This window comes from Megalobrama amblycephala, linkage group LG15 (genome assembly GCF_018812025.1).
Source record: "Megalobrama amblycephala isolate DHTTF-2021 linkage group LG15, ASM1881202v1, whole genome shotgun sequence".
NCBI classification, from domain to species: domain Eukaryota; kingdom Metazoa; phylum Chordata; class Actinopteri; order Cypriniformes; family Xenocyprididae; genus Megalobrama; species Megalobrama amblycephala.
Window position 1 is genome coordinate 29,182,545 of NC_063058.1, and position 14,303 is coordinate 29,196,847.

The window sequence follows — 14,303 nt, forward strand, 5'->3', positions numbered from 1 at the left end:
CTAGAATGACTGACAGGAGAGGATGATGACAGCATGCTGGAAAAACGCACACAAGTGCTTTCACTTTCAGAGAGGAAATTCACACTCACAGTAGCTTATCATAAACCCAAATTAACTACTACACACAAAAAAGGCAAAATAGCATTTGAGAAGCTTCAATTAGAAACTACATCTTAAGAACCAGACAGCATTTTTTGGCACACATCAGTGTAGTCCATGGTTTTAAAAAGGCCTGCAGATGCATTTTATTGGTTTTTTCTCAATGCCAGTGTTGGTCATGACTGATCCGGGAAGTCTGATCTAGGCTGACAGGTGCTGTGAGTTCCTGGAAAGCGGATACTGACTAATAACCAAACACTCCGATTACGCTTTGGTTGATCTGTGGGAAGTGAGCTAGTGGTTTCAGATCAACGAAAGCATCACTATAACCGCCTGCAGATTTTTTTTTTGTAGGTGTTGACATTCAACCAGAAGATATTTTGATGATGCCTGCATTTCATTGGAACTACAGTGTTGGCGATAGAAAGACATTATTTAGTAGTTAAAACCATTTTTATATACATAAAAACTGCATTTAAAGGGTTAGCTCACCCAAAAATTCATGTAATTTAATGCTCATCCTCATGCCGTTCCACACCTGTAAGATCTTCATTCATCTTTGGAACACAAATTAAGATATTTTAGTTGAAATTCGATGGCTCCGTGAGGCCTTCATAGGGAGCAATGACATTTCCTCTCTCAAGATCCATTGATGTGATCCAATAATGAATCAGTGTGTCGAATCAGCGGTTCGGAGCGCCAAAGTCACGTGATTTCAGCAGTTTGGCGGTTTGACACGCGATCTGAATCATGATTCGACACAAAAGATTCATAATGCTCCGAATCTTCCTGAAGCAGTGTTTTGAAATCGGCCATCACTACATAAGTCATTATTTTGTTTTTATGGCGCACCAAAAATATTCTGGTCGCTTTATAATATTAATATTGAACCACTGTACTCACATGAACGGATTTAAATATGTTTTTAGTACATTAATGGATCTTGATTTTCTGCCTGGCCTCACTGAGCCATCGGATTTAAACAAAAATATCTTAATTTGTGTTCTGAAGATTAACGAAGGTCTTACGGGTGTGAAACGGCATGAGGGTGAGTAATAAATTACATTATTTTCATTTTTGGGTGAACTAACCCTTTAAAGGTGGCATTAAACAGAAATTGTGATAGCTGCGTCCGAAATCGCGTACTGTTGAGTAGGTACTAGATTTGAATTTAAATTTACTTCATAACCGCTGAAAAAGTATGTTCTATAATAGTACAAATGTAGAATGAATGAATTCGGACGTACTACATCCGCCATGTTGTTACTGTCACATGACTTACCAGCGTCAGTAATGTATCTTCAACTCAAAGTCCTTTTAAGATGTTATGGTCTTTGCTTCAACTCCATTCACAAATTCTCTCCTGTGGCCTCATGGGATAGTAAAGCACACTTCAGAATCTCACCGGAAGAAGTCATCCGGGTACTTTTCGCCTGTTTTTCGAATACTATGAATTCGGACATACTACTATCTGTTCGCATACTGTTTTTCGCATACTATATAGTAGAGAAGTATTTGATTTCAGATGCAGCGATAGTCTCTTCTTCCCGACTGTGACGTGTATCTGACTGAAATGGCTTCTCGAACAAGAAAAAATGTAGGGCGGGACTTTATTTTGCCCGGTCTTTGAATGGTTGTGGTTTGCTATTGGTGGATCTCATGTGAGTGACAGGTTGCCCCGCCCTCGCACCAGTAAACACATCATCAAAGAGAAAAGATGTCACTGCAGGAGGGAGGGGAAGTTATTTTGATTAAAGATTATAAGGGCACATAAATAAATAATATACACAGATAATAAAAAAAAAGGCAATATTCCTTAAAAATTAGGAATGGCCAATTTTGATTTCATGGTGACTTTAATATATAATATTTTTGATTTGTTTTTGAAAGAAGTCTCACCAAGCTGCATTTTTGTCAAAATAAATAAAAGAAATATTGTGAAATATTATTACTATTTAAAATCTTTTCTATTTGAGTATATTTTAAAATGTAATTTATTCCTGTGATACAAAGCTGAATTTTCAGCATCATTACTCCAGTCTTCAGTGTCACATGATCTTTCAGAAAGGATTACTGACCCCAAACATTTGTCAATGTGCATTTAGAAGCAAGACTTGAAACACTTTTGGACATTCAAATGTATTTTAGACAAAGGGTTAAACAAAACTGACAGTAAAACTTTATTGAAGTCAACACAAATTTAAAAATATAATTCATAAGCTTCTTCACCAGCTGAATCTTAATGATCTGATCTTCTACAGAGAAGATCGAATTAAAAATCTATATATAAAATCCAATAAAGATGCATGGCTAAACAGCAGGTGAATTGAACAGAGCAAGATGTTTACTGCCGTTTATACATGTTTCCTAAAATAACATCTGCAAAAAAGCAGAGGAGTTTCATTCTAGCGATTATGGTTACAGTAATAGGCCCATGTGACTTACTTAGAACTGAATTGCAATTTTAAGTATAGCAATTAAAAACTCATTCTCCGTGGTCATGCGCAGGCTTGAGAAAAGTGCTCTCTAAAACAGTTTCTGCAGTCTTTTCGTGACTCTCAGACCTCCATGCTCTCTTTCTGACCGGTGTGGGAGTTCTCCAGCTGCGTTTCCGGCGTGGAGAGGTGCTCCAGTTCATATCGGCCATTTTGATCTGCGGGCCGAACTTCTGTGGATGTTTTCTTGTGCTCCAGGATCTGCTGAAGCTGATGGCTGGCATAATCAGGCTTGCTGGTGAGGGGGCACTGTGGGACCTCAATGCCCAAGATATCTGCCACCATATAGGGTCTGAGCCAGCCAACCAGCGGTGTGCTTCCAGGGGTGTAGTGGGTCTCCTTGTGGTAGAAAAGAAGCCCGTCCACCTAGAATGATGGAACACATTTTTAGGTCATCTATTCAAATAAAACAACAAATAATCTTCGAAATTATATTTCGTGGACTTGGCATATTAAAGGGGTATGGAAGCTTATTTCTGCCACTTAAAAAAAAAAAAAAAAAAAAAAAAAAGTTGTGACTTTTTATCTCACAGTTCTGCCTTTTTTTCTTGCAATTAGATTTAAACTTGCAATTGCGAGTTATAAAGTCAGAATTATGTGTTTTAAAGTCAGAAGTGCGAGATATATTCGAGATATCACGCAATTCTAACTTCATATCTCAATTCTGACTTTTTCTCAGAATTGCGATATACAAACTCACAATTGTGAGATAAAGTCAGAATTGCGTGTAATAAAGTCAGAATTGCGAGTTATAGTCAGAATTGCATGATATAAAGTCAGAATTGCGAGTTTTAAAGTCAGAATTGCGAGTTATAAAGTCAGAATTGCGAGTTATAGTCAGAATTGCATGATAAAGTCAGAATTGCGAGTTATAAAGTCAGAATTGCGAGTTATAAAGTCAGAATTGCGAGTTTTAAAGTCAGAATTGCGAGTTATAAAGTCAATTGCGAGTTATAAAGTCAATTGCGAGTTAAAGTCCGAATTGCGAGTTATAAAGTCAGAATTGCGAGTTATAAAGTCTGAATTGCGAGTTTTAAAGTCAGAATTGCGAGTTTTAAAGTCAGAATTGCGAGTTATAAAGTCAGAATTGCGAGTTATAGTCAGAATTGCATGATAAAGTCAGAATTGCGAGTTATAGTCAGAATTGCATGATAAAGTCAGAATTGCAAGTTATAAAGTCAGAATTGAGAGTTTTAAAGTCAGAATTGAGTGATATAAAGTCAGAATTGTGAGATATAAAGTCAGAATTGCGAGTTATAAAGTCAGAATTGCGAGTTTTAAAGTCAGAATTGCGAGTTATAAAGTCAATTGCGAGTTAAAGTCAGAATTGCGAGTTATAAAGTCAGAATTGCGAGTTATAAAGTCAGAATTGCGAGTTATAAAGTCAGAATTGCGAGTTTTAAAGTCAGAATTGCGAGTTATAAAGTCAGAATTGAGAGTTATAAAGTCAGAATTGCGAGTTATAAAGTCAATTGCGAGTTAAAGTCAGAATTGCGAGTTATAAAGTCAGAATTGCGAGTTATAAAGTCCGAATTGCGAGTTTTAAAGTCAGAATTGCGAGTTATAAAGTCAGAATTGCGAGTTATAAAGTCCGAATTGCGAGTTTTAAAGTCAGAATTGCGAGTTTTAAAGTCAGAATTGCGAGTTATAAAGTCAGAATTGCGAGTTATAGTCAGAATTGCATGATAAAGTCAGAATTGCGAGTTATAGTCAGAATTGCATGATAAAGTCAGAATTGCAAGTTATAAAGTCAGAATTGAGAGTTTTAAAGTCAGAATTGAGTGATATAAAGTCAGAATTGTGAGATATAAAGTCAGAATTGCGAGTTATAAAGTCAGAATTGCGAGTTTTAAAGTCAGAATTGCGAGTTATAAAGTCAATTGCGAGTTAAAGTCAGAATTGCGAGTTATAAAGTCAGAATTGCGAGTTATAAAGTCAGAATTGCGAGTTATAAAGTCAGAATTGCGAGTTTTAAAGTCAGAATTGCGAGTTATAAAGTCAATTGCGAGTTAAAGTCAGAATTGCGAGTTATAAAGTCAGAATTGCGAGTTATAAAGTCAGAATTGCGAGTTATAAAGTCAATTGCGAGTTAAAGTCAGAATTGCGAGTTATAAAGTCAGAATTGCGAGTTATAAAGTCCGAATTGCGAGTTTTAAAGTCAGAATTGCGAGTTATAAAGTCAGAATTGCGAGTTATAAAGTCAGAATTGCGAGTTATAGTCAGAATTGCATGATAAAGTCAGAATTGCGAGTTATAGTCAGAATTGCATGATAAAGTCAGAATTGCAAGTTATAAAGTCAGAATTGAGAGTTTTAAAGTCAGAATTGCGAGTTTTAAAGTCAGAATTGCGAGTTATAAAGTCAATTGCGAGTTATAAAGTCAGAATTGTGAGATATAAAGTCAGAATTGCGAGTTATAAAGTCAAAATTGCGAGTTTTAAAGTCAGAATTGCGAGTTATAAAGTCAATTGCGAGTTATAAAGTCAGAATTGTGAGATATAAAGTCAGAATTGCGAGTTATAAAGTCAGAATTGCGAGTTAAAGTCAGAATTGCGAGTTATAAAGTCAGAATTGTGAGTTATAGTCAGAATTGCGAGTTATAAAGTCAGAATTGTGAGATATAAAGTCATAATTGCGAGTTATAAAGTCAGAATTGCGAGTTAAAGTCAGAATTGCGAGTTATAAAGTCAGAATTGCGAGTTATAAAGTCAGAATTGCGAGTTATAAAGTCAGAATTGTGAGTTATAAAGTCAGAATTGAGAGTTTTAAAGTCAGAATTGAGATATAAACTCGCAAAAAAAAAACACGCCATTTTTTCCCCCTCATAATTGCGCATAACACGGAAATTGCAATTTTTTATCTCACAATTCTGACTTTATATCAGGCAATCCTGACTTTATTACTCACAATTGTGTTCTTATTTTTTATTTCATGGTGGAAACAAGCTTCCATAAAGGGGTACTTCACCTCTGGCAAAAAAGGCTTTAAATAAAACAATTTTGATATGAGTGGTACTTGACTAGAGAGAACAGATAAAAAAGGGCAGTGTCTTTCCTTTTGCCAAATAGGTAGAAAAACTTCAACACCCATAATGCACTGGGCATGTTGCCATCCAAAGCCACTCCCACCAGTATGCTATGGATACACTTACCAGACTCAAATACCACCTTGCTTTAGTAGGAAATACTTCTTAGCAAACTTTTAGTCACATTGGCGTCAAATTGTATTGTTCCCGGGTGTGAGAATTAAAAGAGTAAATGTTTAGCGCAAATGAGTTACTTTCCGTTTCCAGTGATGATCCAGTGCGTTGTAGGCAGCGACTAAAGGCTGCAAAGAATCATAAATACGGAGAAAACGCTGCGATGGAAAATCTGAAAAACCTCAGTGTTTGTAGTCAACACTTCAAACTGAATGACCAGGAACACAGCGTTTTAGGCCAAAAAGAGGGGAAAAATGCATCACGCACAGGACTTTTGTGAAAATTACAGATTATTGCTTTCAAATAAACATGAATTTTTCAATCCAGGTAACATGGAGAAAGAGTAAACATTGTTCATTTACATATACTACAATACAAAGCAGACTGAAAATCAGCAAACTTATACTTTAAATAGTGGATGTTCTTACCGTAAAGTTATACTCGTGTGCAAGAGCTTTTTGGATGGACTCTGTCGAACAGCTGATGCTGTTCAGACTCACAAAGCGGAACTGCAGAGAGAGAGAGAACAGACCATGAATGGACCAAGTACTTCAGCTCAAAGTTCAGCCTTGTTCACAGATGCAGTTATTTGTTCACTTACAGGATTAATCTTGGAAATTTCAGAAAGACCTTCGGCCTCTTCCACTTTAGACTGCAGCCAGTAGAACCGGAACTCTGTCTGTAAAAATATAACTGCTTGTGCTTATAACCCTAAGAAAAGAACTGCATCCTTGCAAAATAAAAGTATTAATTTTCTTAAAAAAAAGAAAAAGACTGACCCCATGGTAGTGTATAAAAATCAATTATGACTGATGCAAGAAACATCAGTGTATTTCAAGGAAATTAATAATATAAAATGGCCTGAAAGTGTAGAACAGGTCCCTGAATTTTATGTAAATGTCATTAGAGGAAGTCATCACTCACTGAGCAGTCATATACAGGATGTCCCCTCCAGCACATGACGTCCAGGATGTAGTATGTTCTGTCCACATCACTGTAGATGCAGTCCAGGATTGTGTAATCTATATAAAACATATGTATGAGTTTTGGTTCAGAACTGCAGCCCTCTAGCACACTCTAGTGTGATAAATCTGTAGGACAGGAGCAGAGATGCAGACCTTTTCCCAGGGCAGAGTTGTGCCTGTTGCCGCCGGGGATAAGAGAAGGGAATCGATTGACACAGTAGCCGCTTTTGGTGTAAGATGAGGTAGATCCCTAAGGATAAAACAAGAAACGTGAAAATTAAAACAGAAAAGACTGCATCATATACACTACCATTCAAGAGTTTTGGGTTGGTAAATCTCTTCAGCTCATCAATGCTGCATTTATTTGATCAAAAATACATTAAAAATTTGTGTATTATTGTGAAATATTTCCTATTTTAATATATTGTAAAATGTATTTTATTCCTGTGATCAAAGCTGAATTTTCAGCATCATTACTCCAGTCATACTAATCATGTGGAAATCAGACTAATATGTGGATTTGCTGCTCAAGAAACATTTCTTATTATTATCAATGTTTAAAACAGTTGTGCTGCTTCATATTTTTGTGGAAACCATGATACATTTTTTTTCAGGATTCTTAGTTCAAAAGAACAGCATTTATTTAAAGTTTTTGTAACATTATAAATATTTTTACTGTCAATTTTGATCAATATTATGCATCCCTCTATTAATTTCTTTTAAAAAAAAACTCAATAAACCCAAACTTTCAACCAGCAGTGTACATCTGATCACATGATGTATGGAAAATTATTGGTCCAAACCTTGGAGGCCACAACGAGGGAACGCTTCCCAACTGGACAAACCACCATCAGCCAATCAGAGCTCAGATCTGCAGGGACGTCCACTAACCACTCTGACAACATCAGCTGGAGATAATAATAAAATACAATATAAAATACAACTTTTCTATTAAAATCATATTTATTAATTATACCTTCAGACAGCATTGTCATAATAATTTATAAATTTTTGTATTATTTTTTTATTATAATAATACATCTCTTATAATAGGAATATTTTTTAATCATAAAATACTTGCTTAACAGCTTCCAGACAGCATTATCAAAATAATTGATTACTTTTGTATAATAGTATATCTCTTATAATAGGAATATTTTATTATAAAATACTTACATTAGTAGTATATACTCATGTAAGTATCCACTTGTAACCATTTTAATCTCAAATTATTGATCAGGAAATTAGCAAGAATTGCACAAATAATGTAGATGAAGTAAGTTTGCTTCCCCAACATGCAGACATCTTCTTACAGGAAGACAAGAGTCAGTGTTGTTCCACTCAGAGTTAAAGGCTTCAAAGAGTTCATGAGTAGATGAAAAATGTCTCTCAGTCAGTTCATTTGAGTTTAATGAGAGACCAAATATTCACTGTAGGGTTCAAAACATGAGCCTGATGGACTTGTTCTCAAGACACTTCTTGAGTGTGGACTTGAGTTGTCTTTACTATTTGGGCAGGATCATTGTCATCCTCTTTAGATAACTTTTCATTTGTGGGAAGCAAGCCATTCTGCAATACCCTCTTGTACTCCAAAGCATCAAATGACTTTTCACAGTGAAGTATCTCACCAATGCCAGCAGCTAAAAAGGCTCCCCGCACAATGACACTCTTCCTCCATGCTTCAGTGTGGTAGAGATGCATTTATTATTATATTTCTCAGCAGATTTTTGAAGACGTCGCTCTGGAGAATCACCATGCAACTCGTGTTTCATTATGATTCATCACTCCACACACAACTCCTCATATTCTCCCAAAACATTCTGTCTTTCGTGTTTTTCTCAGACAGCAGAACCGTAGATCACTGAAAAGCCACGCAATATCGCGTTCATATCGCAGATGAATCGCCTTCGATAATGAACGCGATATTGCGTGGCTTTTCAGTGATCTACGGTTCTGTCTATTAAATGCCGCTCCATTTGAAAGCAGGTGATGGTGATTTAGCGGTAATCAGGGAACCGGCTTTACTGACGAAATGCGCGTGACAATCTCATGCGATATATCGTGCAGCCCTAATTAAAAGATTAGTGTTTAGCCATTTTGGGCTTGGCCCATTTTTTTGTGTACTTTAGTATACTTTAGCTTTTTTTAATGGAAGCTTGTTTCCGCCACTAAATAAAAAATAAAAAAAGGTAATAAAAGAAAAAGTTAATTAACTTTTTCTCTCACAATTACGAGTTTACATCTCGCAATTCTGACTTCTTTTCTCAGAATTTATATATACTTACAATTGTGAGTTTAATACATTTAAAATTGTAAGTTATAAACTCACAATTGTGATATAAACTCGCAATTCTGACTTTTTTTCTCACATTGTAAGATAAAGCTGAGTTATAAACTCGCAATTCTGACTTTTTTCCTCGCAACTGTGATATAAACTTGAAATTTTGACTTTTTTTTTCACAATTGTGAGATAAAGTTGAGTTATAAACTCACAATTGTGATAAATTCGCAATTCTGACTTTCCATGCAATTGTGATAAAACACAATTTTGACTTTTTTTTTCTTGCAAATGTAAGATAAAGCGGAGTTATACACTCGCAATTCTGACTTTTTTCCTCGCAACTGTGATATAAACTTGCAATTTTGACTTTTTTCTCACATTGTAAGATAAAGCTGAGTTATAAACTCGCAATTCTGACTTTTTTCCTCGCAACTGTGATATAAACTTGAAATTTTGACTTTTTTTTCACAATTGTGAGATAAAGATGAGTTATAAACTCACAATTGTGATAAATTCGCAATTCTGACTTTCCATGCAATTGTGATAAAACACAATTTTGACTTTTTTTTCTTGCAAATGTAAGATAAAGCGGAGTTATACACTCGCAATTCTGACTTTTTTCCTCGCAACTGTGATATAAACTTGCAATTTTGACTTTTTTCTCACATTGTAAGATAAAGCTGAGTTATGAACTCGCAATTCTGACTTTTTTCCTCGCAACTGTGATATAAACTTGAAATTTTGACTTTTTTTTCACAATTGTGAGATAAAGATGAGTTATAAACTCACAATTGTGATAAATTCGCAATTCTGACTTTCCATGCAATTGTGATAAAACACAATTTTGACTTTTTTTTTCTTGCAAATGTAAGATAAAGCGGAGTTATAAACTCGCAATTCTGACTTTTTCCATGCAATTGTGATAAAACACAATTTTGACTTTTTTTTCTTGCAATTGTAAGATAAAGTTGAGTTATAAACTCACAATTGATATAAACTCACAATTTTTACTTTTTCTCGCAATTGTAAGATAAAGTTAGTTATTTTCTCGCAATTGTGAGATAAAGATGAGTTATAAACTCACAATTGTGATAAATTCGCAATTCTGACTTTTTCCATGCAATTGTGATAAAAACACAATTTTTACTTTTTTTCTTGCAATCGTAAGATAAAGCGGAGTTATAAACTCGCAATTTTGACTTTTTCTCGCAATTGTGAGATATAAAGTCCAATTCTAAGGGAAAAAAGACTGACTTTTTTCTCAGAATTGCGAGTTTATTTCTCACAATTCTGATTTCTTTTGTCAGAATTGTGTGATATAAAGTCACAATTGCTTGTTATAAACTCAGAATTGTGAGATAAAAAGTCGCCAATTATACCTTTTTTATTTTTTAATCAGTGGTGGAAACAATCTTCCACTCTTTTCAATCCTTCTACATGGCTATATCTGTTTTTCAGTCAGCAATGTTTTGAGCACCTGGTTGGCGTAATGCTTCGGTAACTTTTTCCTCTGCTCGATCTCCATCCCCTCTTCATCTGTGCTGTTCTCCAGCTGTTGCGCACTCTTCTTCTCTTTGTCCTCCTCATCCTCACTGTCGACTCCGGTCCAGTCTCCATCTGCCAGACGACGGGCGTGATTCACGTAGTTCAGCCTCTTCCTGCCAACATAATGTCTTCGATTAGTGTCAGTGCATCAAAATAAAGGTCAAGGGTTGCTAGGGTATTGTAGGTGGTTGCTAGGGAGTTTCTAAGGTGTTTTGATGTCACTGTGACTTTAACTCACTCTTTCTGGAACTCGAGGAACCTCCTGCGCCGTTCACTCTGCTCCAGAACACTGTATTTGCTCTTGTACTGGGCCAGGCGTGGATGAGGAGCAGATGTGCTGTTGGGTTCTCTGGATACAGAGAAGCTGGAGGAGAGAGCCTTGGTCAGATCCTCCATGATGGATCTGTGACAACACACAATAGAGTTCAAATCACCCTGACACACTTATATGCAATAATACGTGTCGGTTATGTATATAAGACCAATAAGGTATTTCAAAAGCAAACAGAAATCACATTTAGGTGAACACAAAACAACCACCACCATTTCACGTACAGATAAACCGACTGCAGGCTGTAAACACGTGATCACAATCCCATCAGAGCTGCTCTAAAGTCCTTTACTCATGATCCAGAGTAACAGAAATACGAAGGGAATGAAACTCAGTGAAACACACAAACACAAACTGCGGAGAAACACGCGCTGAAACGCAATGGCGCGCTGACGTCATCAATCCTCACCGCGGCCGAACAAAATCCATCGCGGAGTTTCGGCGATTAGTGAAGGGTTCCTCTCAAAATTATTTTATTGTTGTTAAAGTTCAGTCGATTTACTTACACTAATTCAGTTACATTCTATAAAATGTGCTGTATTAATTCGGCTAATACCTTTTAAGTTCTAACGCTTAATAACATTACAAAAAAGTAAGCTAGTGAGACTATAATTATCTATAATTGGTCTAAATAATATTATTTATTTTAATTTGTCACCGTAAACTTTGTGCCCCCAACCAGACGTCTATATAAATAAATATGACGTACTTTCTATCATTTTTGTATGGTCAGAATATTACCATTAAAATTTACAAACAAAACAAATTAAAACAAGTTATTTTTTACATCTGCGCGAAAAAAATGACTTCAAAGATCTGTTAAGAAGACAAGAAATTATAACATAAATCCGATCAAATATTCAAAATAGAGTAGCAGAAAAAAGCGATTTTACCACAGAATAAATACATAAATCAAGAAGATGTAATTTAGGAAGATATAGAAAGAAAGAGGTGGTTTTAACAAGATTTCAGGACTAAATGCATCACTATAAGGGTCATTCTTCAATTGGGGTGGCAAATGAGAGGCAGAAATTTGATTTATTTTAATAAAATGTATTGCTATGCATTTAAAATTAGTTTAATGTGCTATATCCATTAAAATTGAAGCTTAATAATATTTTGATTTTTAAATAATTTTAATCAAACACTGGTGAAACAACCACTTATGTCTGTGGTGTTACCAATATTTGAAGTCAAATTTTGGTTTGTTCTAAAATGAGCAGGGATATGCAACTTTAGGTAATAATTAATAAACAAATAAATTACTTTAAGGACTCAGTTTCATTGATTATTTAAATTTCATTTTTAAAAGAAATGTTTAATTGTTCATCTTGGCCTCTATTTTTGCCAAAGAAGAAAAATTTTGGATATACATCAAAAAAGGCAGGAAAAATGGTCTGTGCAACCTTTATAGTCTTTATTCTAAAAGATTAAAACCACCTTACAGTCTAAAAACATTAAATTATAAGATTAAATGACTTTGTAGGAAAGACATTTCAGATACATTTTGAAGTAACACCACAGACGTAATATTGCATACAAGGTTTAACAATTAAAAGTTTGTTGAGCAAAATAATGAATTTCATCATAAGTAGGATTACAAGAAGTACCTACTCTGATAAAAGAACATTTAGAGAACCTGTATGAAAAAATATATAATTAAAACAACCTGCAACCTGTTTCTCACTCCTTAAAGGGACAGTTCAACCAAAAATGAAAATTCTGTCATCATTTACTCCCCCTCAAGTTGTTCCAAACCTGTATAAATTTACATTTACAAAAATCATAGTTAATAGTTCATATGTGTTTCCTATACTAAAGAGTTACCAAATATCTTTGTTCTGCTGAACACAAAGGAAGATATTTTGAAGAATGTTTGTAACCAAACAGATCTCGCCCCCCATTGACTGCCATAGTATTTTTTTTCATTACTATGGTAGTCAATGGGGGGTGAGATCTGCTGGGTTACAAACATTCTTCAAAATATCTTCCTTTGTGTTCAGCAGAACAAAGATATTTGGTAACTCTTTAGAATAGGAAACACATATGAACTATTAACTATGATTTTTCCCTCAATAAACTCCTAATTTACAGCTTATTAATAGTAAAGTCATTGTTAAATTTAGGTATTAAGAATGTAGAATATGGTCATGCAAAATAAGGCATTCATATGTGCTTGATAAGTACTAATAAACAGCCCTTCTAGTAATATGCATGATAATAAACAACTAAAAGACCCTAAAATAAAGTGTTATTAAATATAACATAAATATTAGGGCAGCAACGATTAATCGCGATTAATCGTTTGCAAAATAAAAGTCTGTGTTTACGTAATATATATGTGTGTGGTATAATAATTATGTATATATAAATACACAAACATACAGGTATAAAGTTTAGAAATATATGCATGTATTATAATTATAAATATAAATATTTATATATATTTTATATTACATATAAACAAATATTTTATATATAAATATAAAATTTTTCTTAAATATATACATGAATGTGTGTGTATTTATATATACATAATTATTATACACAGAACACACACATATATATTACGTGTAAACAGACTTTTATTTTGCAAACGATTAATTGCGATTAATCGTTGCAGCCCTAATAAATATGTTAAATATTCTACTGTTAAAGGGTTAGTTCACCCAAAAATGAAAATTCTGTCATTAATTACTCACCCTCATGCCGTTTCACACCCGTAAGACCTTCGTTAATCTCACAAATTAAGATATTTTTGTTGAAATCCAATGGCTCCGTGAGGCCTCCATAGGGAGCAATGACACTTCCTCTCTCAAGATCCATAAAGGTACTAAAAACATATTTAAATCAGTTCATGTGAGTACAGTGGTTTAATATTAATATTATAAAGCGACGAGAATATTTTTGGTGCGGCAAAAAAAAACCAAAATAACGACTTATTTAGTGATGGCCGATTTCAAAACACTGATTCAGGAAGCTTTGGAGCATAATGAATCAGTGTATCGAATCTGGATCTGGATCTGAATCATTATTCGATACACTGATTCATTTTTGCTCCGATGCTTCCTGAAGCAGTGTTTTGAAATCGGCCATCACTAAATAAGTCGTTATTTTGTTTTTTTTCACCAAAAATATTCTCGTCGCTTTATAATATTAATATTGAACCACTGTACTCACATGAACTGATTTAAATATGTTTTTAGTACCTTTATGGATCTTGTGAGAGGAAATGTCATTGCTGGCTATGATGGCCTCACGGAGCCATCGGATTTCAACTAAAATATCTTAATTTGTGAGATTAACGAAGGTCTTATGGGTGTGGAACGGCATGAGGGTGAGTAATAAATGACAGAATTTTCATTTTTGGGTGAACTAACCCTTTAACT

The 14,303-nt window shown here is 34.5% G+C and overlaps 1 protein-coding gene across 1 annotated transcript; it reads right to left on the bottom strand.

Moving 5' to 3' along the window:
- Positions 1–2,255: 2,255 nt before the first annotated feature.
- snupn (snurportin 1) lies at positions 2,256–10,979 on the bottom strand. The gene is made up of 8 exons (XM_048157476.1): positions 10,822–10,979; positions 10,516–10,696; positions 7,561–7,665; positions 6,911–7,007; positions 6,717–6,814; positions 6,394–6,471; positions 6,221–6,301; positions 2,256–2,960 (listed from the first exon to the last, which is right to left on the bottom strand). The coding sequence occupies exons 1-8, from the start codon at positions 10,977–10,979 to the stop codon at positions 2,658–2,660; spliced, it is 1,101 nt and encodes a 366-aa protein (XP_048013433.1). The 3' UTR covers positions 2,256–2,657.
- Positions 10,980–14,303: the final 3,324 nt, after the last annotated feature.

Coding starts and splice junctions, on each gene's coding strand:
- snupn (XM_048157476.1), bottom strand. CDS start 10,979: ATGGAGGATCTGACCAAGGCTCTCTCCTCCAGCTTCTCTGTATCCAGA. Junction 6,302..6,393: donor AAATTTCCAAGATTAATCCT/GTAAGTGAACAA, acceptor CTCTCTCTGCAG/TTCCGCTTTGTGAGTCTGAA. Junction 2,961..6,220: donor CACACGAGTATAACTTTACG/GTAAGAACATCC, acceptor CCATCATTCTAG/GTGGACGGGCTTCTTTTCTA.